Genomic DNA, 18966 nt, shown 5'->3' on the forward strand with positions numbered 1-18966 from the left:
AAAACAGCAAGGAATTTTACTAAAAAAAATTCAGATAGTTTTAAGTTTGGCTGTTAATGTGTGTCTTATTTTGATAACATAAATTCTTTTAGCTTGGAAGTTATATCAAGTCTTCGTGAAGTAAACGACCTCTAACGAACTCTCCGACAGAACAGTGAAAATGTAATCGCCAAAATTTTGAAAAAATATGCTTAATTTACCAGCTCTGTTGAAAAGAGAAATATCATTAAGGAGTCAAAATGATAAGATTCTAACAAAATAATCGGAAAGAGTAGTAAATATAAAATGCGAAATGGCGCGCTGATTTCCATATTAGGACATATGAAGCAGCCGCGCCTGATCTGGACACGTGTCGGCGTTGACGGTCCTAAGTAGCCGCCATCTTGGTTAAGCAGGGCGAAGCTTTGTTGATATATCGAGCAACTTCAGCTAAAACTCGCTCTTTACATTCAGAGCAAGGATTTCTAAGCTAAAGGCGCCATAGGATACCAGGCAAAGTATGCGCTATTTCACTGTTAGGTTACGTTTGCAACTTTCTCGTAGGGATTTGCCGTAAGCAGTCGCGTCACCTTTTGAATACAAATTGACAAGCACGCGGTCGTCTTGTTATGAAAAGTGCTGCATTATGTTGTCCTTAAGTTGATTTTGTTTCAGAAATATCCCCTGTGCCTTCTAAGTTGTAGAACAAAAGTTTTAATCATATTTTAGGAAAGGCAATCTCCAATTTGTTTTCAAACTCTTTGAAGGTTATATCTTGTTTTGTTTGTGTTTTGTATTAACGATGAAAACTCCCCAGACGTTTTGCTGCTTTTACAATGCTTACTTTGCATTTCTCTGAAGACTGAAATGAATTAGTCACCTTTTAACGAAAGGTTGTTCAGTGATGACAAAACGAAGAGGCTTAGGCGTCCTTACGTTATGAGATGAGCTTATCTTTCATACTAAAAGCTGACTTCTTCAAAAAACACGATTCTCAAATAAACATATACTATGTACTTAAGGTGTCACTGAATCAGGTACTTCTTATTTGTTTGGTTTGGTTAATTAGTTGTATGCTGAGGACTGTTTCTCTCAACAAAAGTTTGCGTACCTATACTATATGCATGCCCTGGCATTACTTGAAACAATGACTTGGCCTAACTAAATGCATTTTTGCGCTTCCGTTATGCAGCATTCCAGTACGCCAGATTTGCGTGGCGCAGGCAGCAGTGAGTTGTACGCAGAAACCTTGCGACAGGTTAGCAGACACCGTCTTGGCAGCATTTGCAGCACTAGTCTGCGATTCCATTTAATCTGGTGAGCGCACTTTGACTGTAAGCATTGAATTTGAGAGATAGCAAAGCGCTATTTTGTAGATCACAGTCAAACCTATTTTAAAAGAAATGTCGCAAGAATCAGAAAACAAAAATGACACCAACAATAACACTACTGGAAGGAGTGAGGAAGGAAGTGGAAATATCTGTCGTGATTATCAGCGTGGTGTGTGCTCTCGGGGATCAAAGTGTAAATTTAATCACCCAGATGGTATGGGAACAGAGGTTACAAACAGCCCAATGATATGCAGAGACTTTCAAAATGGAAAATGCAGCCGTTCAACCTGCAAATATTTACACCTTTCCAATAATGAAGAGAAGATATTTCTTCGCACTGGTCAAATACCTCCAAGGCGAGATGGTCCCTTCCCATTTAGAGCAAGAGGAGAACAAACCCGTGCAGGACCAAATGATCCTGTCTGCAAAGATTTTCTGAACAACAAGTGCACAAGAGGGCAAGGCTGTCGTTATCGTCATGTTTTTGAAGAGGAAGGAGAATTTATGGGCCATGGTTATAATGGTCATCCCAGTAAACGTCGCCGTGATTCTTATGAAGGACACAGCTACTACTACCTCATGGATGAAAATGAATCACTGCGTCGTCGAATATCTGATCTCCAAAGGCAGGTGGCTGACCTGAAGGCTACCAACGAGGTTCTTTTGGAACAAAATGCAAAGTATCGCAATCAGATAGGGGAGCGAAGTAGCTATAATGGTAGTGGAGGTAGCAGCAGTTCAAGGCCAGGTGAATATTCATCAACGTATGGTTCAAACCAGTCTTACAGCACTTCTTATCCACCAAGGGAGACCTACTCTTCAAAGGATGCATACAGCAGTTATGCCCCTCCAAAAGATCCCTACTCTACAACCAGTCAAAGTGGTTCATCTTACAGTGGATCAGGAAATTACACTTCAAACTCTGCCTATGGTGCTGGTTATACTAAGTTTGATTAGAGGGGCGAATGCTGTTTTTTTTTTTTTTTATCTATTTCTTGGAACTTTACATGCCCTAAGCTACAAGTAATCAACAACATGAGTTTTAAGCACACTCAGTTTTGCATCTGATCAGCAGTTCATGTCTTAGTTGGTCGGGTGTCTACGTGTGACAATTTTGATCATTTTAATTTTGTTCCTTGAGAAAACACATGCATTTAGATGATGTATGACAGTCACAAGAACTGGACTGTATCTAGATAAAACTGGGCAGTTTTTTATGGCCCAGGATAATTAGACTTTTGTTACAGTACTTAGCACTCACTTTTTTTTAAACATAATTGTTGTAGTTGTCTGAGTTGACATAGCAGGCCTGTTTATTCTGTGTGTATTATTATCAGCAACTAGTTATCATTGGATAGGTCTTTCCACGTAAAGTGATGGCTCATTAGTGACAAGAACAAGTAGTGGTCTTGGAGCCACAAATAAAGTTTCATGGAAAGTCTATTGAAATTATTTCAGACAATATGGACAATGAAGGATTAAATGAGTATGCTTATCTAAATGATTGATCCTTTCTCCTTAACCTTTGACTTTTTTAGTGATGTTAGATTTAATATTTGACATCCCAAATGTGAATTTAGTGCAAAAACAAGATTTTTTGGTATAGGATGTTTGGTTAACTCCCTTTAGTGATTAACTTATAACAAGTGATTAGCGTGTAACTTCTCCCTATACACTAGCGAACAGGTGATCAAGAATACTCAAATTTGTCACGTAGAAGTCATTTTCAGGATCTGACATCAAACTCTTGGAACTAATTTTTCAAGGAAGTATGTAGTGACTAGAGGGAAGAATTTAAGGATGGAAATATTGGTGATGGAAGTGGAGACACTACTTGTGAGGTAGTGTGGCATTACCCTCCAAGTTTTTATGAATGAATGATATTTGGTGTTAAGAATTATCTGAAGGATTCCTGTCTTTTTAGTTAATTTTTTATTCTTTAGCGTAAAATGTTACTTACACACTTGTTAATTTATGGGAGTGTGAGACTCCATCAGTCATTGTGTCTTTTTGTCTATTCTGCTAGTAAACCTTTTGTTGATTGTTACCCATAGCTCACTAGTCAATGGTGGATGGGTAGTTGAAGTTTAAACCCCAACTGAACAGCTTGTTTGTTTGTTTTTTCAGACTTTGAAAAGAAATGTTGTCTGGGTAGTTGAAACTTTTTCTTTAATGTGACCAAAATCATGATTAATCAAATGTACTTTGATCATGGTTTCATTTCTTTGTAGGGGGTTTATTGTCTAAAAATGGTTTCATTACATACATGCAGTTGCCATGTTTGAGAAGGGTGAATTTACTTTTTACTCAGCTGGGCCTTGATGCTCAAAGGCCAATTAGTGCTGACCCAATGTTAAATTTTAACCTGGGTTTCTTTAGTCATATATTCAAAAGCCTTTTTGAGATAATATTCTGTATCCTTTTTAGAGCATCCAATAATTATATTCTAGACAACAAGAATTCGACTGAATTTTCTTATAAGCTTTCAAATCTGAAATCAGATTTCACACCAACCCTGGGTTATCTAAAACCCAGCTTTGAACAACCTGGCCCTGGTTTACACAAGCTGAACGGAATCTCAGACTGTTGTGTGACCAAGTGCTCAGATCATTTCAGTCCTCACAGTTTTTTTTTTTTGTTGTTTTTATCTTAAACTCGAGCATGCACTTTATAATTACCATTCTCCCCTTCCTGCAGTAAAAGGTGTACATCCTTGTCAGGACTATTTCTAATGACATGAGCAACAAAGAGTCTATTAGGTTTTTCAGAAGACAGGGAGTCTGTCTAGATGATCTTATATCCCTATAATTGATTTAAATTCGACGTAGGATAGACTGGAATCTTGCCAAAAAGTGATCTTAAACGCAAGAACCAAAGGCTTGTCTTACGAATATAAGTAGTTCAAGAGCCGGATGGGTCTCGACATGTGCACGTTCTATGTCGATCTTTGCACTTCGTTCAAACGGAAGTAATGAGAGAAAATTTTAGAAACCTTTTCTAGTTCGATTTATTTGGTTGTATTTATGGAGATATTAAGTTGAGTGTTTCTCTTTTAAAGCTGGAAAGCCTTAAGATGCGCCCAGAGCGCTGGGGACGACGGAAATATGTCTGGAATGCTTTCGTAATGTGCAGAACCGTAATTTGATAACTGCTTCAGCTCTGATACAGCGCGTTGGTGATCCTAGACGCACGCATCAATCTTTTGCCGGACTATGACGCAAGCCCGAATTGCCAAGTTGAAGATTTGCTGTTATTGAAATCAGCTCTGACGGAAGTAGTACAGAAACTTTCTTTCCGCAAAATAATTTAAAAACGATAGCCCGTTACCCAGCTTACAACTTCCGCTCATGCATTCCATATAAGGGACTTGAAGTGGAGGCAAGCGCCTGGTAATGTGACTTCGCACTTGCGTCCAGTTTTATTTGGATTACCTGGTGTGTTGTAATTTCTTGAAGGTGGAATACGAGATCACTGAAGAACAGAATACACTTTGGATAACCAGGTTAGTACTGATTGCCATTTTTGAGTGCGCGAACTGCATCATGTTTGAAAGTTGATCGATGCTATCGGCGACTAACTAACTTCTCACTGCATCTTTGTCGATTAAGTTTCGTTATTTTCTTTCATTTAAAGTTGTATCCTTTGGCAAACATTGTACTCATTTCGAAAGTCATCTGATAGCATTCATTACTCTGAAAAACCTTATCGCGACGAAATTCGGCAATCGCAATGCTGACACGAACGTCGAACAAAGTCAACTGCTGACACCCGACTAGCTAGGTAAAATTAATTTCCTCCTAATTAATTTTGAGTACTTCATGAGCGTCATAACTAGCAATCGTTATTTTGATTATGAGTGCTTACCAGATAGTCATCAAAACTCGGGAGGTTCTGGTTTCACGCTAGGTTATGCTCTCTAAAGTCACAGGACATAAATTTCTTGATCTCGGCGCCGGGTTATTCGAGGTCGAAGACCATCGATTTAGCTGTCGTAAACAAGTTTCCACCCGGAAGTGAAAGAGGGAAAGATAGGTTGCACGTTTGTATACAGCTTCAACGAATGCTGTAGAGAAAAGTAATATCCGAAATATTCGTCAGTACCTTAACAGGGATTCAAAACTACATATTGTCGGTTCAGGAGCGCTATTTCTGGCTGTTATTTGAAAGGAAAAGCGTATTGGTAACCTTTCAAGTCTCTAATAGTTTTATTGTCAGCCAAAATCGCAATAACGAACTCGAATGTGAAAATATCGAGAGAGAGAGAGAGAGAGAGAGAGAGAGAGAGAGAGAGAGAGAGAGAGAGAGAGAGAGAGAGAGAGAGAGAGAGATTATAAACGTAATGACGTTTTCCTCGACTATTATGATTAAATTAGCCTGGTAACTTCTTGTACACTTCACTGCCTAAAATCTGTTACTCCACCCCTAGTAAAAAAGATATATTTCATTAGTGTGAAATTAAATTTTTGTTACTCGCAATATTATTCATATGCCAAAAACAATCTTAAATTGTGTAAATCAAAATTGATTACTTGCCAGCAGTAATATTATCAGATCCTATATTGTATTTATGAATCTGCTCTTTCCTAATTATTTACCCTTCTTAATAGGCAATGCATTCTCAAGATCTTGGGAATGATGAAGCCCTCGTGAATGGTAAGTGTATTGACACATGTAGAAAATTAATTCGAAAGTCTTGAAGCATTTTGGAGTGGTAAACAGTCATATTCGTAGATAATTTGGACTGATAAATTTTAGTAGCTGAGTGAATGTTGGGTTGTATAAACACAGTGACATTCTGATGAATGAAATGAACTGCTTTTGATAATTAAATGACGCATCAGAGAGCTATTCAATTGAGTAATTTAACACCAAAGCCAAAGTAATGAGCAATAGCCAATCAAACTAATGAAAATTATCAAAAGGAGCCAATAAAAGTAAAAACAAGCATTCAACTCCTTTAAGAATGGGAAAATCATGATTGACCAAGTGGTAATTGGTTTTCCTTTTGCATCCGATCAATGAAAATGGTGGTGAGAATTTTCTGCACTAGTCACAGAATGAAATAAAGTAATCCAATGCAGTCATGTCATTTTCGACACATGGTCAAGATTACCTTTTCAGTCAAGGAATATGCCCCATAGAACAAATATTTTTGAGCTCTTGCCATGCACTGCTTTGAGTTTTTGCATGTGGCTACCTTCGTAATAAAATTTGGAAGCAAATTATAATTTTTCTTTGAAGTAATTTTTGCATTTTTGGGGGGACACTAAAGAGATGGCTATTCAACCTGTCTATGTATGTATGATAATGTATGTATGTAATGTATGTGTTTGTATTGAAAAAATTTTGGATTAAATGTTGTTGATGTTTGTTATAGATCCTTTGATTGTCAAGGCAATTATCCCACCAAGAGTTCAGAACGATGTGAGTGTAAAGCAAAATTTTAGAAAAAGAGAGATTTTTTCTTTTATAATGATCCACTGTATGGTAAATTGGAAATTTTGTGGAGAAATTCTCATTTCTTTGAAAATATAATTCAAAGTCTTTGTAGGTTTAAATTTTTACTATTCAGTATGAAAATTTATATATTTATATTGTCTTGAATTCTTAAATGAATGTTGCATGATACATTTTGTTTATGTTCAGTCTATAAATGGATAATAAAATTCTCTAATTTCATAAAATATCTGTTGACATTCAATACACAAATGCAATGAGAATAAATGGAAGATCCTAAGTGGATGTCTTTGAATCTTGCAGGTAAAAGAGGAAATAGTGATTGTTTTTAATAAGCGCTTACCTTCAAAATCAAGAAGTCCATTTTCTGTTGATTTTGTGGGGACGGCTGGTGCAGTTCAAGTATCTGCCAAGCAGTTGAACAGCTCAACCCTGATTTTGGAGACACCAGGTGGGTACCAAGTCATAGGTGGCTAAAGTTTTTAAGAGACATGCACTTGGTGTATTTCCAACAGAATAAAGAGTGCAAATCCTGTGTCTGCTTTACCTCCCAGTGGTTTGGCCACGGATGGGTAATGATATCAGAAGAACTCACTTCAAGTCTTGCCTTAATATTTGTGTGATCCAGAACTCAAGATGTGAAGGTCTATGTAGTTGATGACTTTTTAATGGGCTTGTGTTTTATTTTAGGAGTTGGACTTTTTTGTGTTCAGACAAATTATTCCAATCTGGTAACTAAAACAATAATACATATTTGCCATTTGCCATTTGGCATCTATAAAAGTAAATTCTGGTCCATTATGGCTGGTATAGACCATCCAAAATAATAACTCCATCTCTTATTTATATATTTGTGTTAGCCTCGCAAAAAAACTGCCATGCTGTTAAACATTGTAACATGGACTTATATCTTTTATTTCTTAAGAATATCCTGTGGCCAGTGTTGTGACAGCCTATGTCTATCATGGAATAAATCGTAGATTGTTAGGCCAACACGCATTTGAATTTCTATCAAGAAGTGATACCTTCTACAGACTGCTGTACACAGAACTGGATCCTGTCAAGTTCATGTGTGAATCACTGAGTCTGTCCTCAACTGATGTCCTAAGTCTGGATTGTGCTTTGGCAGACACATTTACCTCAAATGCTCCTGAAGGATTCAATTTGCTAGGTATCCACAAGAATACTGAAGGTGAGAGTTTTATTGCATGGAGGTGAAAGATTATCTTTAGTTTGAGCCAAAATTGTTCAACATTCACTTATTCAGCTTTCCTGCTCAATTTACATCATTTACTAGTGATTTTTATAAGTTATTTCTTACTAAGTATTATATCTTTTGTCAGCTGGAGAATCAACTGCTGAGCATCCGACTCTTCTGCACTTTGCAGCACAATTTGGATTAAGCAGGCTCATTGCCACCCTTTTGCATTATCCTGGAGCTCAAGAGGCTTGTGCTATAAAGAATTATCATGGGAAATGGCCATACAACATTGCAGAGGATCATGGTTTTAAACAATTGGCAGACAATCTGCGTACTTTCCGTGTAAGTGTTAGCTCAGCTTGATTCAAAGTGTAAATTAAATAGTGTTGTAAATTATTTACACATTAGCCACTAATTGTGCAATTATAAAAAGAAAATGGTGATTTTATTAAGTGTAGATGTGATCCTATTTTTCTAATTTAAATTATAGTATAGTGTTTCTAATAAATCAAGAAATTGAAGATGGAAAATTTTGAAGATGTTCTATGTTTTTTACAAGCATGGACAAATAAAAGAATTTGAGTCTTGTTAATTTAGAACTCTAGCCATAGATCTTGGGATTTCATTGTCCATTTACAATGAGCCAGGCAGAACTTATTGGTAAGGAAGATCTTATAGCTAAATAGGGGATCAGAAATGTTGATAGGATTGTTTGAAAGTGTACTTGACAACCATTAGCTCAAAATACCCCTCTCTTTTAAAGAGTTATCTCTAGTTAATAACAATGGTAATGATAGTGATGGTACTTTTGCAAAGACTGTAATGATGATGATGATGATGATGATAATAATAATAGTAATAATAATAGGAATAAATTTAACTAATTACTGTAGTTATCATCTTTATCATTATTACTATTGATGTTTATATATATTTATTGATTATTTACATCAAGGACCAAGGAGATCCAAATCAGATCTATGCTGACATGGGTGATGAAGATGGTTACTATGTCAAAATGCAAAAGGATGATGGTTCATACAACTACGTACCCATGGGAAGAGAGGGCCATGGACTGTATATGTATATGAAAGGAAGGAAGTACATAAATTTGGACAAACAAGAGGATGAGGCTGGTTATTATGTGAAGATGCGCAACAGTGATGGATCTTATAATTATGTTCCTGTAAAGGGAGAGGAAAGCCACAGTGGTAAGTTATATGAAGATGTCAATGAGAAAGGGAAGTACAAGGTCACTCAACGATACACGGAATCTGAAGAGAATGAAGAAGAGGATGCAACATATGCAAATTATCAAGCTGAAGTTGGCGCTGATGAGGAACTTTATGAAGCAATGGAGGGCAATCCTGAAGGTGAAGAAACACAAGATGATTTTTACATGGACATGGAAAGAGAACGAGGAGAAGAGGATCCCTCAGAATTTTACACATCAATGGAGTCTGTGGGTAAGTTGATATAAGTACTATAAAGATGGGAAAAGAGAGCATTTTAGGAGCTTGGTGATTTAGTGAATGATTATGTTTTTCATTTAGTGAAACAACCTTACTTATGAAGATTTTAGATATATGAAAATTCACATATTTGCACTGCGGTGGAAAGATGAAATTAGAAGATCCTCGCAGCTAAGAACACTACTGAAACTAGTAGTTGTAAGTAGGACCTGAAAAAAATTTCAGGCCTGTACTGGATTTGAACCCATGACCTCTGCGATACCGGTGCAGCGCTCTACCAATTTATTTATTTATTTAATTTGTTTATTTGTACCCAATTCATTGACCAGCTCCCAGTTGGCTTGTTAGCTCAATTGGTAGAGCGCTGCACCGGTATCACAGAGGTCATGGGTTCAAATCCCGTACGGGCCTGAAATTTTTTTCAGGTCCTACTTACAACTACTAGTTTCAGTAGTGTTCTTAGCTGCGAGGATCTTCTAATTTCAACCTTACTTATAGTATTCATTAAGCAAAAAAAGAAATTCTAAGTGCTGCTAACAGCTCAGTTGAACCATGACCTTCTAATATGTAACTACACATGGTCTCTGGATGCTAAAGAAGACTTGAAGATTCAGCATTTAATATTGGTCAGTGTTACTTTTGTGCAGTGAATAGGTTATATATTTCTGTTAATAATATATAGTATTGCAAACATTCACCAATTGTCTCCTGTACACATTTTGCCTTTGAACCTACAAATTTGTAAATGTTCCTGAACACTTCATCTATTGTATATTTAATGGTAAGAAGTATATAAATTAAATTATATAGCAAACTGAAAAATTAGAAAGAACAACCTTCTAGTGTGTCTTAAATTCTGTTAGGGGGTATATTTTTCAAAAGGGCCTTGCTAGGTGAGAAATGTTCTGTAACGTCAAGACATTTATCATCTCTTTACTAACATAGTGGAACAACCAGAGGTTCCTCCTGGTTATGTTACACCAAAGTCAAATTTACCAGTTCATCCAGATCCAGGATTTTACCGCTCTGCCAGCATGGCTGCAGCTATTAGGGCTAAAGAAATTGAACATGAGAGGAAGACTCAGACCTTGCCACCAATAAGAGGTTTGTACTATAATAATTATTTACCACATAGCAAAAATAAATTTCCAAATCCATGCATGTAAAATTTAAGACTGTTAGCCATAGGCTAAGCATTTCTTTACCAATATATTTGAGACTTCCTGCCCAAAGTATCTACTATATTCGAATTCCTCACACTGAATAAAATTGCCAATTTAACCCTTCAATCAGATGTTGAACCAATAGCCTTTTGAGTAGTGGAAGAGGAAAAAATATCAATAACTTTAAGATAATTAGCAGTCTGAATTATTTAAAACCAAATTCTTAGAGCTTAAGATCATATGATAATATGATGATATTGTATGGTAGACATTGAACAAAATTCATAGTGGGATCTTGGGAGTGAAAGGGTTAAGAGATGGATAGCGTTTTGCAGTAGTGATGAATACTTTCAATATTTACCATTATCGTGATTACAATCTCTGATACTGCCTCTCTCTGGCACTCCAGCACAAGTTGCAAAGTTGTTAGACTAAGGCTGCAGCTAGTTAATAGATAATTACTGAGGCAGTCAGCATTATGAGATATATTGCAGCCAGCTAAGGGCATAGCCCGAAGGTGGCTGCAATATATCTCATAACTCCAACTTCTGCAGTAATTATACATTGTAATTACTGACCCATTGTAAAATCCTGTTGTGCTCCCTCTGCATTATATTAGCAATTTCAGGTGCTTTCTTGTCGTTTGTTGGTATGCAAACATTGAAATTAGTATGAATTCCCTATTGGAGGTAGAAATTGCATAACATTTTTTTTCATCTTTATGTGTGGTAAGAGAATATAAATGTGCATTGTCAACACTTAAGGGACAGCAAGTGAAATCTTGCAGGGAACATTTCCTAAGAAAGTTGAAAAGAATGTGGAGGGAAAGGAGGAAGAGTTGTTTGAGAATCATGTTAAAAAGAATTAAGAAAAAGTCATTTTATTGGGCATGTACTAAAAACCAGAAACAGCAAAACCAAACAACTGAAACAAAACTAGTGAAACAGGAGAAATGACCGAACAAAATGACCAAAACAATTAGAAAATTAAAAAAGAAGGAGTCAATAATAATGAAATGAATGTCCAGAGGTGTCAGGTTTCAGCCATCTTATTCATGTGGTTTTGATTATGGTCTACTCCTGATCTATCTTACAGGGAAACTCAGTTATCTCTTGATTGCCATTGACTTGGCATGAGGCCTCGAGGAAACCTTAATTTAAAAAATAATTAATTAAAAAATCATTGACATAGATGTTGTCAATGAATACCTTTATCTGTTTTCCTCTCCTTTCCATATATGCTTTGGTGTTTGATATGGCTAGCATTCCATCTTGGAAACTCCATATAAGTGTCAACTTATAGTTTCAACTTCTCATGTGGTGGAAAAAAAATTAAGTATTGTGAGACAGCCCCAAGTTTTAAAAGCCTTAAATGCAAGAGAATGTCTGAGTAAATTCTACATTTTCCATGACATTTCATCCTCCACTTGTTTCGATCATTGTAGTGGTTCTGTTTTGGTTGTTATGCTTGTTTCATTTGTTTTGTTTTGGTCATTTTGTTTCACTGTTTCTGGTCTCAATACATGCCATTTTACTGGCCCCAGCTTAAATTAATAAGCCTGAAAAAGGAACTGGCAAATCAATTTCCAAGTGCCAGCTCTAAAGAAAAATACTACTGTAAGAATTGCAGTTGTTTTATTTTTTGATCTTAGGCAAGATGTCACAAGAAGAACTCTTACGAAGAACATTAAAACAAAGCGGAGTTTATTCAAGTGAAGCAATTGAAGACATGGTGAGCCGTATGCATGTGAGCAGCTCATATTCTGCGGTAAGGAGGAACAACTATTGAAAAGAAATTGTGCCTGGTCCTCTGGATCCTTATCATAGATACTACAATTTAGCCACAGCTTTATTAGTGATATCGATCAGTTACTCATGTCATGTCGTAGCCTAATAAGATGCTGAATATGAACAGCAAAAAACAATTATGTTGTTTAATTTAGTGAAAAGATTTTATGTTTATTACAGGCACCAATTCTAAGGACAGGTTCAATAAGTTCAAGGAGCTCTATCTCAAGTGAGTAAAGTTTGTGTGGAACATTACATGTAGCGCAGTGAAAAATTGCTAAATTTGTCATTGATAAGAGACAGTGGTTACAAATTATAATAAAGAATCGTTATCATACTAAGAACTTTTGTTAACAAATGTAGTCGAATATAGTGGAAGAAATTACAGGTCGGAGTCTTAGTGCTTTGAGATTGGCACAGTTGTATTGATTTCTTGGATTGCTGGCATAAATTTTCCAATTATGAAGAATAAGAATAGTTGCTTGCATTAGCTAGGTGATTACAGAGATGTGTGTGCTCTGAATGGTGGAAAGGTACATGTAGGTTGCATATCCTATTGTAATCACTTTATGCAATTTGATTAAAATACTGTGAAGCAGTAATTTTCAAAATGACAGCCACACAAGTTGATTTTGACTCAATCTGATAAATAGTGTCAGCAATAATATACCTAAAAACAGTAATCTTCACAGTCTTGGTCTCTCTCTAAAAGTTTGAAACCTTGACAACCCTTATAATTAAAGTAAAATGTTTGTAGATCCCTTTGGGTAGAGAAGGCTTTTTACATTGCTAATGCTGTAAGCTCTTGCAGCTGTATAGATAAACTGGACTTTTTCTTTGACACTTTTTTTTCTTCCAGCTATCAGCAGTACTGGTAGTGGCAGTAGCAGCAGTAGTGGGATAAGCTCAGGAAATGAGGTATTTGAAAATAGCTGAAACCTAGTTTCAGGTTTCTTCAAATTATCCTGTAAAGGGGAGCACTTGATGCTCTGGGGCAGTTGTGGTTATTCATTGTGGTGAAGTTCAACATTAATACACTGTTTACTTGTTTTTCCCACAATTTGTTGACTTCACATCAATCCTGACAGTGATGATACATTGATATAGGCAAGGTTTACATATTCAAGCTGGCAGTGTCCCATGTTGTGGGTGTTCTCTGAAATGGGGGAAGATTGCATATGAAAAGTCAGCCCGGAATTCTATGTGGGAAAGTAATTTTATTTTTAAACAATTTATTAATTGCACATGACCACTGTGTTTAACTTACAGTTTATACACCATCAAGAGGACCCTAAAGATGTATGTCTTTTACAAGAAGAGGAGTAAGTATTTAAATTGAGTGAATTTAGCCAATGGAGGAATAAAAACATGTTGATGTTAAAATTACAAGGTATAGTTAATTTGTGTAGTGAAGTGTAACTCATGATAAATATTTGGATCTTTCACATTTCACCCTTTGTCTCAAAAAACTGCACATTGTATTTTCACTTAAATTTATATGTGCAGTATAATAATGACTAATAGCTATTTTGAAATCATGGATTGGAAACTCAGACATAAAGTGCCATTTCAACATATGCCTCAGAAATTAAACAGGGGTGTATAAACTTTCCTTAAAAAACATTCCACCAATGATAAGATCCATACAATATAAGAATGCTTAATTTAGGGTTCTTACTAAGGTTTTGAATAACAAGGACAAAGTTTGAAGAAGAGGGAACCGAAATGGTGACATATCCATGATGAAATGCTCAGTTATATGATCCAATGACTAATTTTAAGGGCAGTGCAATGATCAATTGTAACTGTCACAAAGTTAAATCACAAACTGATCATTGCAAGTATGCAAAATACCTAACATTAGCAATGAAATGAATAATAAAGGATTTCAATATTTAGGAAATGAGGTACAAATACTAATGACAACTAATTGCTTGAAACTCTTTACTCTGTCGAACTAGCCAAGACATAAATTTATACATCCTTTAAAAACCCTGCAACTAGATGTCCAGGACAACATTTTTAATTTTGTCCTGTTTTCCTTTGCTTTTTAGAATACACCTCACTCGAGAAGAACTCTTTCAGAAGTGTAGTATTAAGCCACACAAATCAAAGGTAGATTGATTATTCTTGCAGGAGAAAATATTATTGATAGATATTTAGAAACAGCATCTGAATGCTAACATTGCAGTCTTGTTACTGCAGGTATGGCTTTAAGATGTATACAGTTAACTATAACTTTATAGTTGTATAGTTACTGAACATGCAGTAAGCTTATGTCAATCATAAATTTAAAGTATTTCCAAACCTTAAGCATGGCAAAGCATACTATTATTTTGATGCACCATTATGACAAATTGCACCATGTCTTCTAATTTGTATTCTTGTGTTTGTGCCTCAGAAACATTTGTATTCGTTGTTATTAGTTTAAAAATTAAAGCACCTGTTGTTCAAATTTTATTTTCCCAAATGTGCAGCACCCCAAGTTATGTCACTCATAATTTATCAGTTGTTGCCTTCACTGATATTATAGAGTCATGATGATGACACACAAACTGGAGGTGCCCCACCCCCCCTCCCACGCCCAGACTATGATAAAAAGGAGAAAATCACAGGTTGGTTGTTATCACTTTTGATAGATTTTCAAATTTCATCTATGGTTTTTTATTACAAATTTCCTCAAATCAAAGAGGTTACTTTTTAAAAGATGAGCTTTTTCAGAGAAAGTCTCTACATAATCTACAGATAATTCTGTAATATTGCAATAACTTTCACTAACTTTTGAATCATAAGATTCTCTTTTGAAACTGTTGTAGCTAACCATATTGGCTGAATAATGAAACTGTGTTTAATTCATAGTGCATATGGAAGTGCAAATAATTCTAGAATATGATTTAGTGAAATGACTCAGATGTCCAAGTTTATGGTTTTTAGAGAGCTCAGCGAGGAGGCCTCATCCAAGACCAAGACCTGGTACAACACCTGTGGACAAAAGAGATCTTGAGGGATTAATCAAACCAGGGCCTCCTCCTCCCGTAAAACGACGGAGCAGCGAGCCGGGTGAGGCTACCTTCTTTTGTTACAATTACAATAAAAGGAATAAATAGTATTAAAACCATCAATTTTTCTTCATTATCCAAACCAAGCTGTAAAATGATATGTTTTCACCAATTGACTTGACATTGGGTTCTGTTAAAGCCTTTGGGTTCTGTTCAACAGTGGTTATCGGTTAAAACTTTAACAACTGAAGGAAATGTCAGAGTGAGACTTTCTTTATCATATGATTGTTTCTATTTTTCAGCAACCTCAGGTTTAGATCTCCATTCCAAGGTAATTTTAAATGCATTGCTTATAATTAATCTGTTCAGTAGTGCTTTGATTTTACTTTACTCATATTGATACATATATATATATTTGTGTAAACTTGTCTTATCAAAACCATAGTAACCAATTTCCTTTGATATATCTTTTTTCTTGAAACAAAAAACACCAATGACAAATCTACTACCACAGTATGAGAGAGCTCCTGCCCGTATCCCTGAGGAAGATCCTCCACCTCCTCCTCCTGCTCCCCGAGGACCTGTGCCTTCACCTGATGACTTAAGGCAGCCTAGAGCAGCACCAAGACGACCAGTAGGAAGTATTGCATTACCAGGTTTTCCCGGTATGTACAAACCTTCAGTCAATATATATGCAAAAGCATTCAATCAGAATGAAAACATGCTCCAATGTTTTCCTATGGACATTATAGACAACTCCAAAACAACTTAACTTTAACTTTATTGAAATTTATTACACGTACAGAATAGTATCGGCAACTGGAGAAAAAAACAGGATGATGTCCCAATTGATATTCAACCCCAAAACTTTGTTATGAAGTCTGCCATACACCATTCAAACAAATGATTTCTACCCTACATGCCAAACTATTACACAAATTGGTCGAAACCATGGACTTTATCTTGTAGAATGTTTTCAAAAGTGCATTAACAAAATGAATGACTGAATGCCTACAATTTGGTACTGCCTTTTAATTTGAGGTTAATGTATGAATTGATATCTATTGATTTTAAAATCGCTTTTAACAGAATGTACTAATTTACTTTCAGATACACCCCCTCCTCAAATACAACCAAGGGTTCCACCACGTGTTCCTCCTAAGTAAACGTGTCAGTTTACAAGCTATAATATTTTTCTTAACCAGAGAGTTGATTTTAAAGTCTTTAAAAATGTTATATTTAGTTATAATGAATTAGATATAAATGGAAGGCTTTATGTGTAGCGCTATAAGAAGACTAACAATAACAATAACAATTAAATAAAGTTCTTATATGGTTTTTAACATTTTGGGCTTGTAATCCATCATTACTTACGATTTAGAAATTAATTTATAAATAATGATTTTTTTTTTATCCCAGTAAGGTCGAGTGTAGATTGTACAATCAAGTAGTTTATGACAGAAAACACCGGTAACAGTTATAGAGTGTCAGACAAGAACAATAGCTTAGATTAGTTTATCATGTATGACCAGCAGGACTGGTCATGTCGTTTATTTTACACACTTAATTAGTTCCTTGAACCGAAATGAACATTTATCACCAGATATTCTTGAAGTGGGGTCGATTGGCAAAAAAATGTTTATGTAGTGTAGGTATAAACTAACACTCACAGGAACTGAATTGGTTGTTGTTCATTTGCTTGTCTGTGTGTGGTTGTCTATTTTTTTTTCTGTTGTTTCAGATGATAATTGAATAGAAGGAAAATTGCCATGCCTTCCAGCTTTTTTCTGAGATGCAGTTGTGAGACTTTCCGCAAGGGTGTGTCATGATTCCAGAAAATTATAGGACAATATCCAAAGCCGTGAAAGGATAATGGAAGACATCTAAAAAAAACAAATTGAAAAAGCTTTAAGTTTGAAGTAAATTAGCTTTACCTCTGAAGCATGCTGACCTCAGATCCAGTTGATCCAGTTGATCCAGTTATATGAATTATTTACGAGCATAAGTGGGCATGAGTTTGGTGCATTACCAAACTTTTTTTAGGGTGAATTTAATGGTGTTAGGGGCGGTTCTGTTCTGACCATGATTGATAAAATGGTACTAAGTGCTAACCAAGCTAGGCTAGGCCTTTTGTAAGCATAAAGATACTTTTTGCCAATATGTTGCTATATTAACTTAAGATGTATTAGGTAAGTATTAATATTAAGTGGTTCATTATTTTTTAAGACAATTGCATGAAAAAATTTTCTGCACTTGAACTTGAAGCGTGATTTAGGGTTATTTTTCACAGTTTTTTGAAAGTTATAAGTCTTATTTTGTATAAACAACTTGATGCAGTAACACTGCTTGGTTAATCAATCAAATTAGACTGAATGCTACTCAACAATTTGAGACTTGACAAAGGAAGTTATTCTACTTAAATAGTGGCTTACATAAAACTTCATATGGTGCAATAGGTCATTTAACGTACAACATTATAGTTGAATCAATGTGTAGGAATGATAGAAGTCCATTTTGCTGCTTTAGTTTACCCAAAATAACGTATTTTTACAGATATATAGTTTTTCACCTTGAGAGCGACATATAAGGTATGCTTTAATAAGTAGGGTAGAGTATTTTTTTGAGTGAGGGATTCGAGTTCCCGCTGCATAGGGAATGAAGCTTTCATGCCGTTTCTACCATAGTTTATATGATTATTTTATTTCTAAACGGGTATAATAAATATATTTTCTTAGAGTGGATAGCTTTTAAGAAAATCGCCTCGCTTTAAAATCGTATTCCGTTTGCCTTTGTATTTTACACGGATAGCCGATTAAAATTATTTTTACCATTATTTTGATACGCTCTTTCTTGAGTATTTCTAAGCAAACAGCTATACTACATGTACATGACACCTCTTATATATGAATATGGATATCAATTACAAGGCGGCGCGCACAGAAAAAAAAAAGACATGATTCAAACTAGTTCTCTATAAAAAAATCTAAGTTAAATTAATGAAACTCACCTTCAATATGCAACGTTTGTTTGGGATTTTACTTGCAGAGAGGGAAGGCAGAGCTCGAGGGACTTAAGCCCCCCACTTTTTGCGAAGGAGGACGGCATTTTATTTAGTATGAGATTCCTGTGAGGTAGGTAAAACAGAAAGAAAGAGAAAACAAAAAAAGTCCGGTTCATCGCAGATTATTCCGCGAGATCGCGATGAAGTTGGATTTCCTGTGAAAATTTAGTTACTGTCATAAAGAGGATACTACACGGTGGCGGGAACTTTTCGACAGAAAATATCTCGTGGAGAATGTAAAAATACAATTTTTGGGACTCTAAATTTCAAAATTTTCTGGGGGATGATGGGCTCGTTTTTGACCCCACCCCCCAGTTGAGAATTGGCTCCACAATCCCTGACTGAGGCCCAGAAGTGAGTGAAGTAGCATTTATTTCCCCGTTAACTGTGCAAAGCGCCTCATGAGTTAGCAGCCATTTTGTTATTTAAGTTGTATGTTGCAAGGACAGATAATGCACCTTAAGGAAGCATGTGTCATACCTGTCTCAGCGCCAGAATCCTCCCACCCTCTTTTTT

At 35.7% G+C, this 18966-nt stretch overlaps 2 protein-coding genes across 8 annotated transcripts; both read left to right on the plus strand.

The window, feature by feature from the left end:
- The first annotated feature begins 339 nt into the window (after window positions 1-339).
- On the plus strand, window positions 340-3357 carry LOC113683123 (zinc finger CCCH domain-containing protein 10). The gene is made up of 2 exons (XM_027200338.2): window positions 340-497; window positions 1172-3357. The coding sequence occupies exon 2, from the start codon at window positions 1383-1385 to the stop codon at window positions 2265-2267; it is 885 nt and encodes a 294-aa protein (XP_027056139.1). The 5' UTR covers window positions 340-497; window positions 1172-1382; the 3' UTR covers window positions 2268-3357.
- On the plus strand, window positions 2282-18222 carry LOC113683067 (uncharacterized). Of its 7 annotated transcripts, none has more exons than XM_089198474.1 (19): window positions 4445-4812; window positions 4944-5090; window positions 5918-5963; window positions 6688-6734; window positions 7071-7218; window positions 7693-7959; window positions 8111-8310; window positions 8924-9434; window positions 10386-10544; window positions 12255-12370; window positions 12571-12619; window positions 13250-13308; window positions 13654-13712; window positions 14445-14505; window positions 14924-15005; window positions 15325-15450; window positions 15692-15720; window positions 15904-16054; window positions 16500-18222. In XM_089198474.1, the coding sequence occupies exons 3-19, from the start codon at window positions 5921-5923 to the stop codon at window positions 16553-16555; spliced, it is 2163 nt and encodes a 720-aa protein (XP_089054600.1). In that variant the 5' UTR covers window positions 4445-4812; window positions 4944-5090; window positions 5918-5920; the 3' UTR covers window positions 16556-18222. The 7 variants fall into 7 exon arrangements, with proteins under 7 accessions (XP_089054599.1, XP_089054602.1, XP_089054604.1 ...); XM_089198477.1 differs by having other exon boundaries at window positions 13660-13712; XM_089198473.1 differs by lacking the exon at window positions 4944-5090 and having other exon boundaries at window positions 2282-4812.
- Window positions 18223-18966: the final 744 nt, after the last annotated feature.

The sequence above is a fragment of the Pocillopora damicornis genome, chromosome 2, assembly GCF_964200805.1.
Source record: "Pocillopora damicornis chromosome 2, jaPocDami1.2, whole genome shotgun sequence".
NCBI lineage: Eukaryota > Metazoa > Cnidaria > Anthozoa > Scleractinia > Pocilloporidae > Pocillopora > Pocillopora damicornis.

Coding starts and splice junctions, on each gene's coding strand:
- LOC113683123 (XM_027200338.2), top strand. CDS start 1,383: ATGTCGCAAGAATCAGAAAACAAAAATGACACCAACAATAACACTACT.
- LOC113683067 (XM_089198473.1), top strand. CDS start 5,921: ATGCATTCTCAAGATCTTGGGAATGATGAAGCCCTCGTGAATG. Junction 6,735..7,070: donor CACCAAGAGTTCAGAACGAT/GTGAGTGTAAAG, acceptor TGAATCTTGCAG/GTAAAAGAGGAAATAGTGAT. Junction 7,219..7,692: donor CCTGATTTTGGAGACACCAG/GTGGGTACCAAG, acceptor TTATTTCTTAAG/AATATCCTGTGGCCAGTGTT.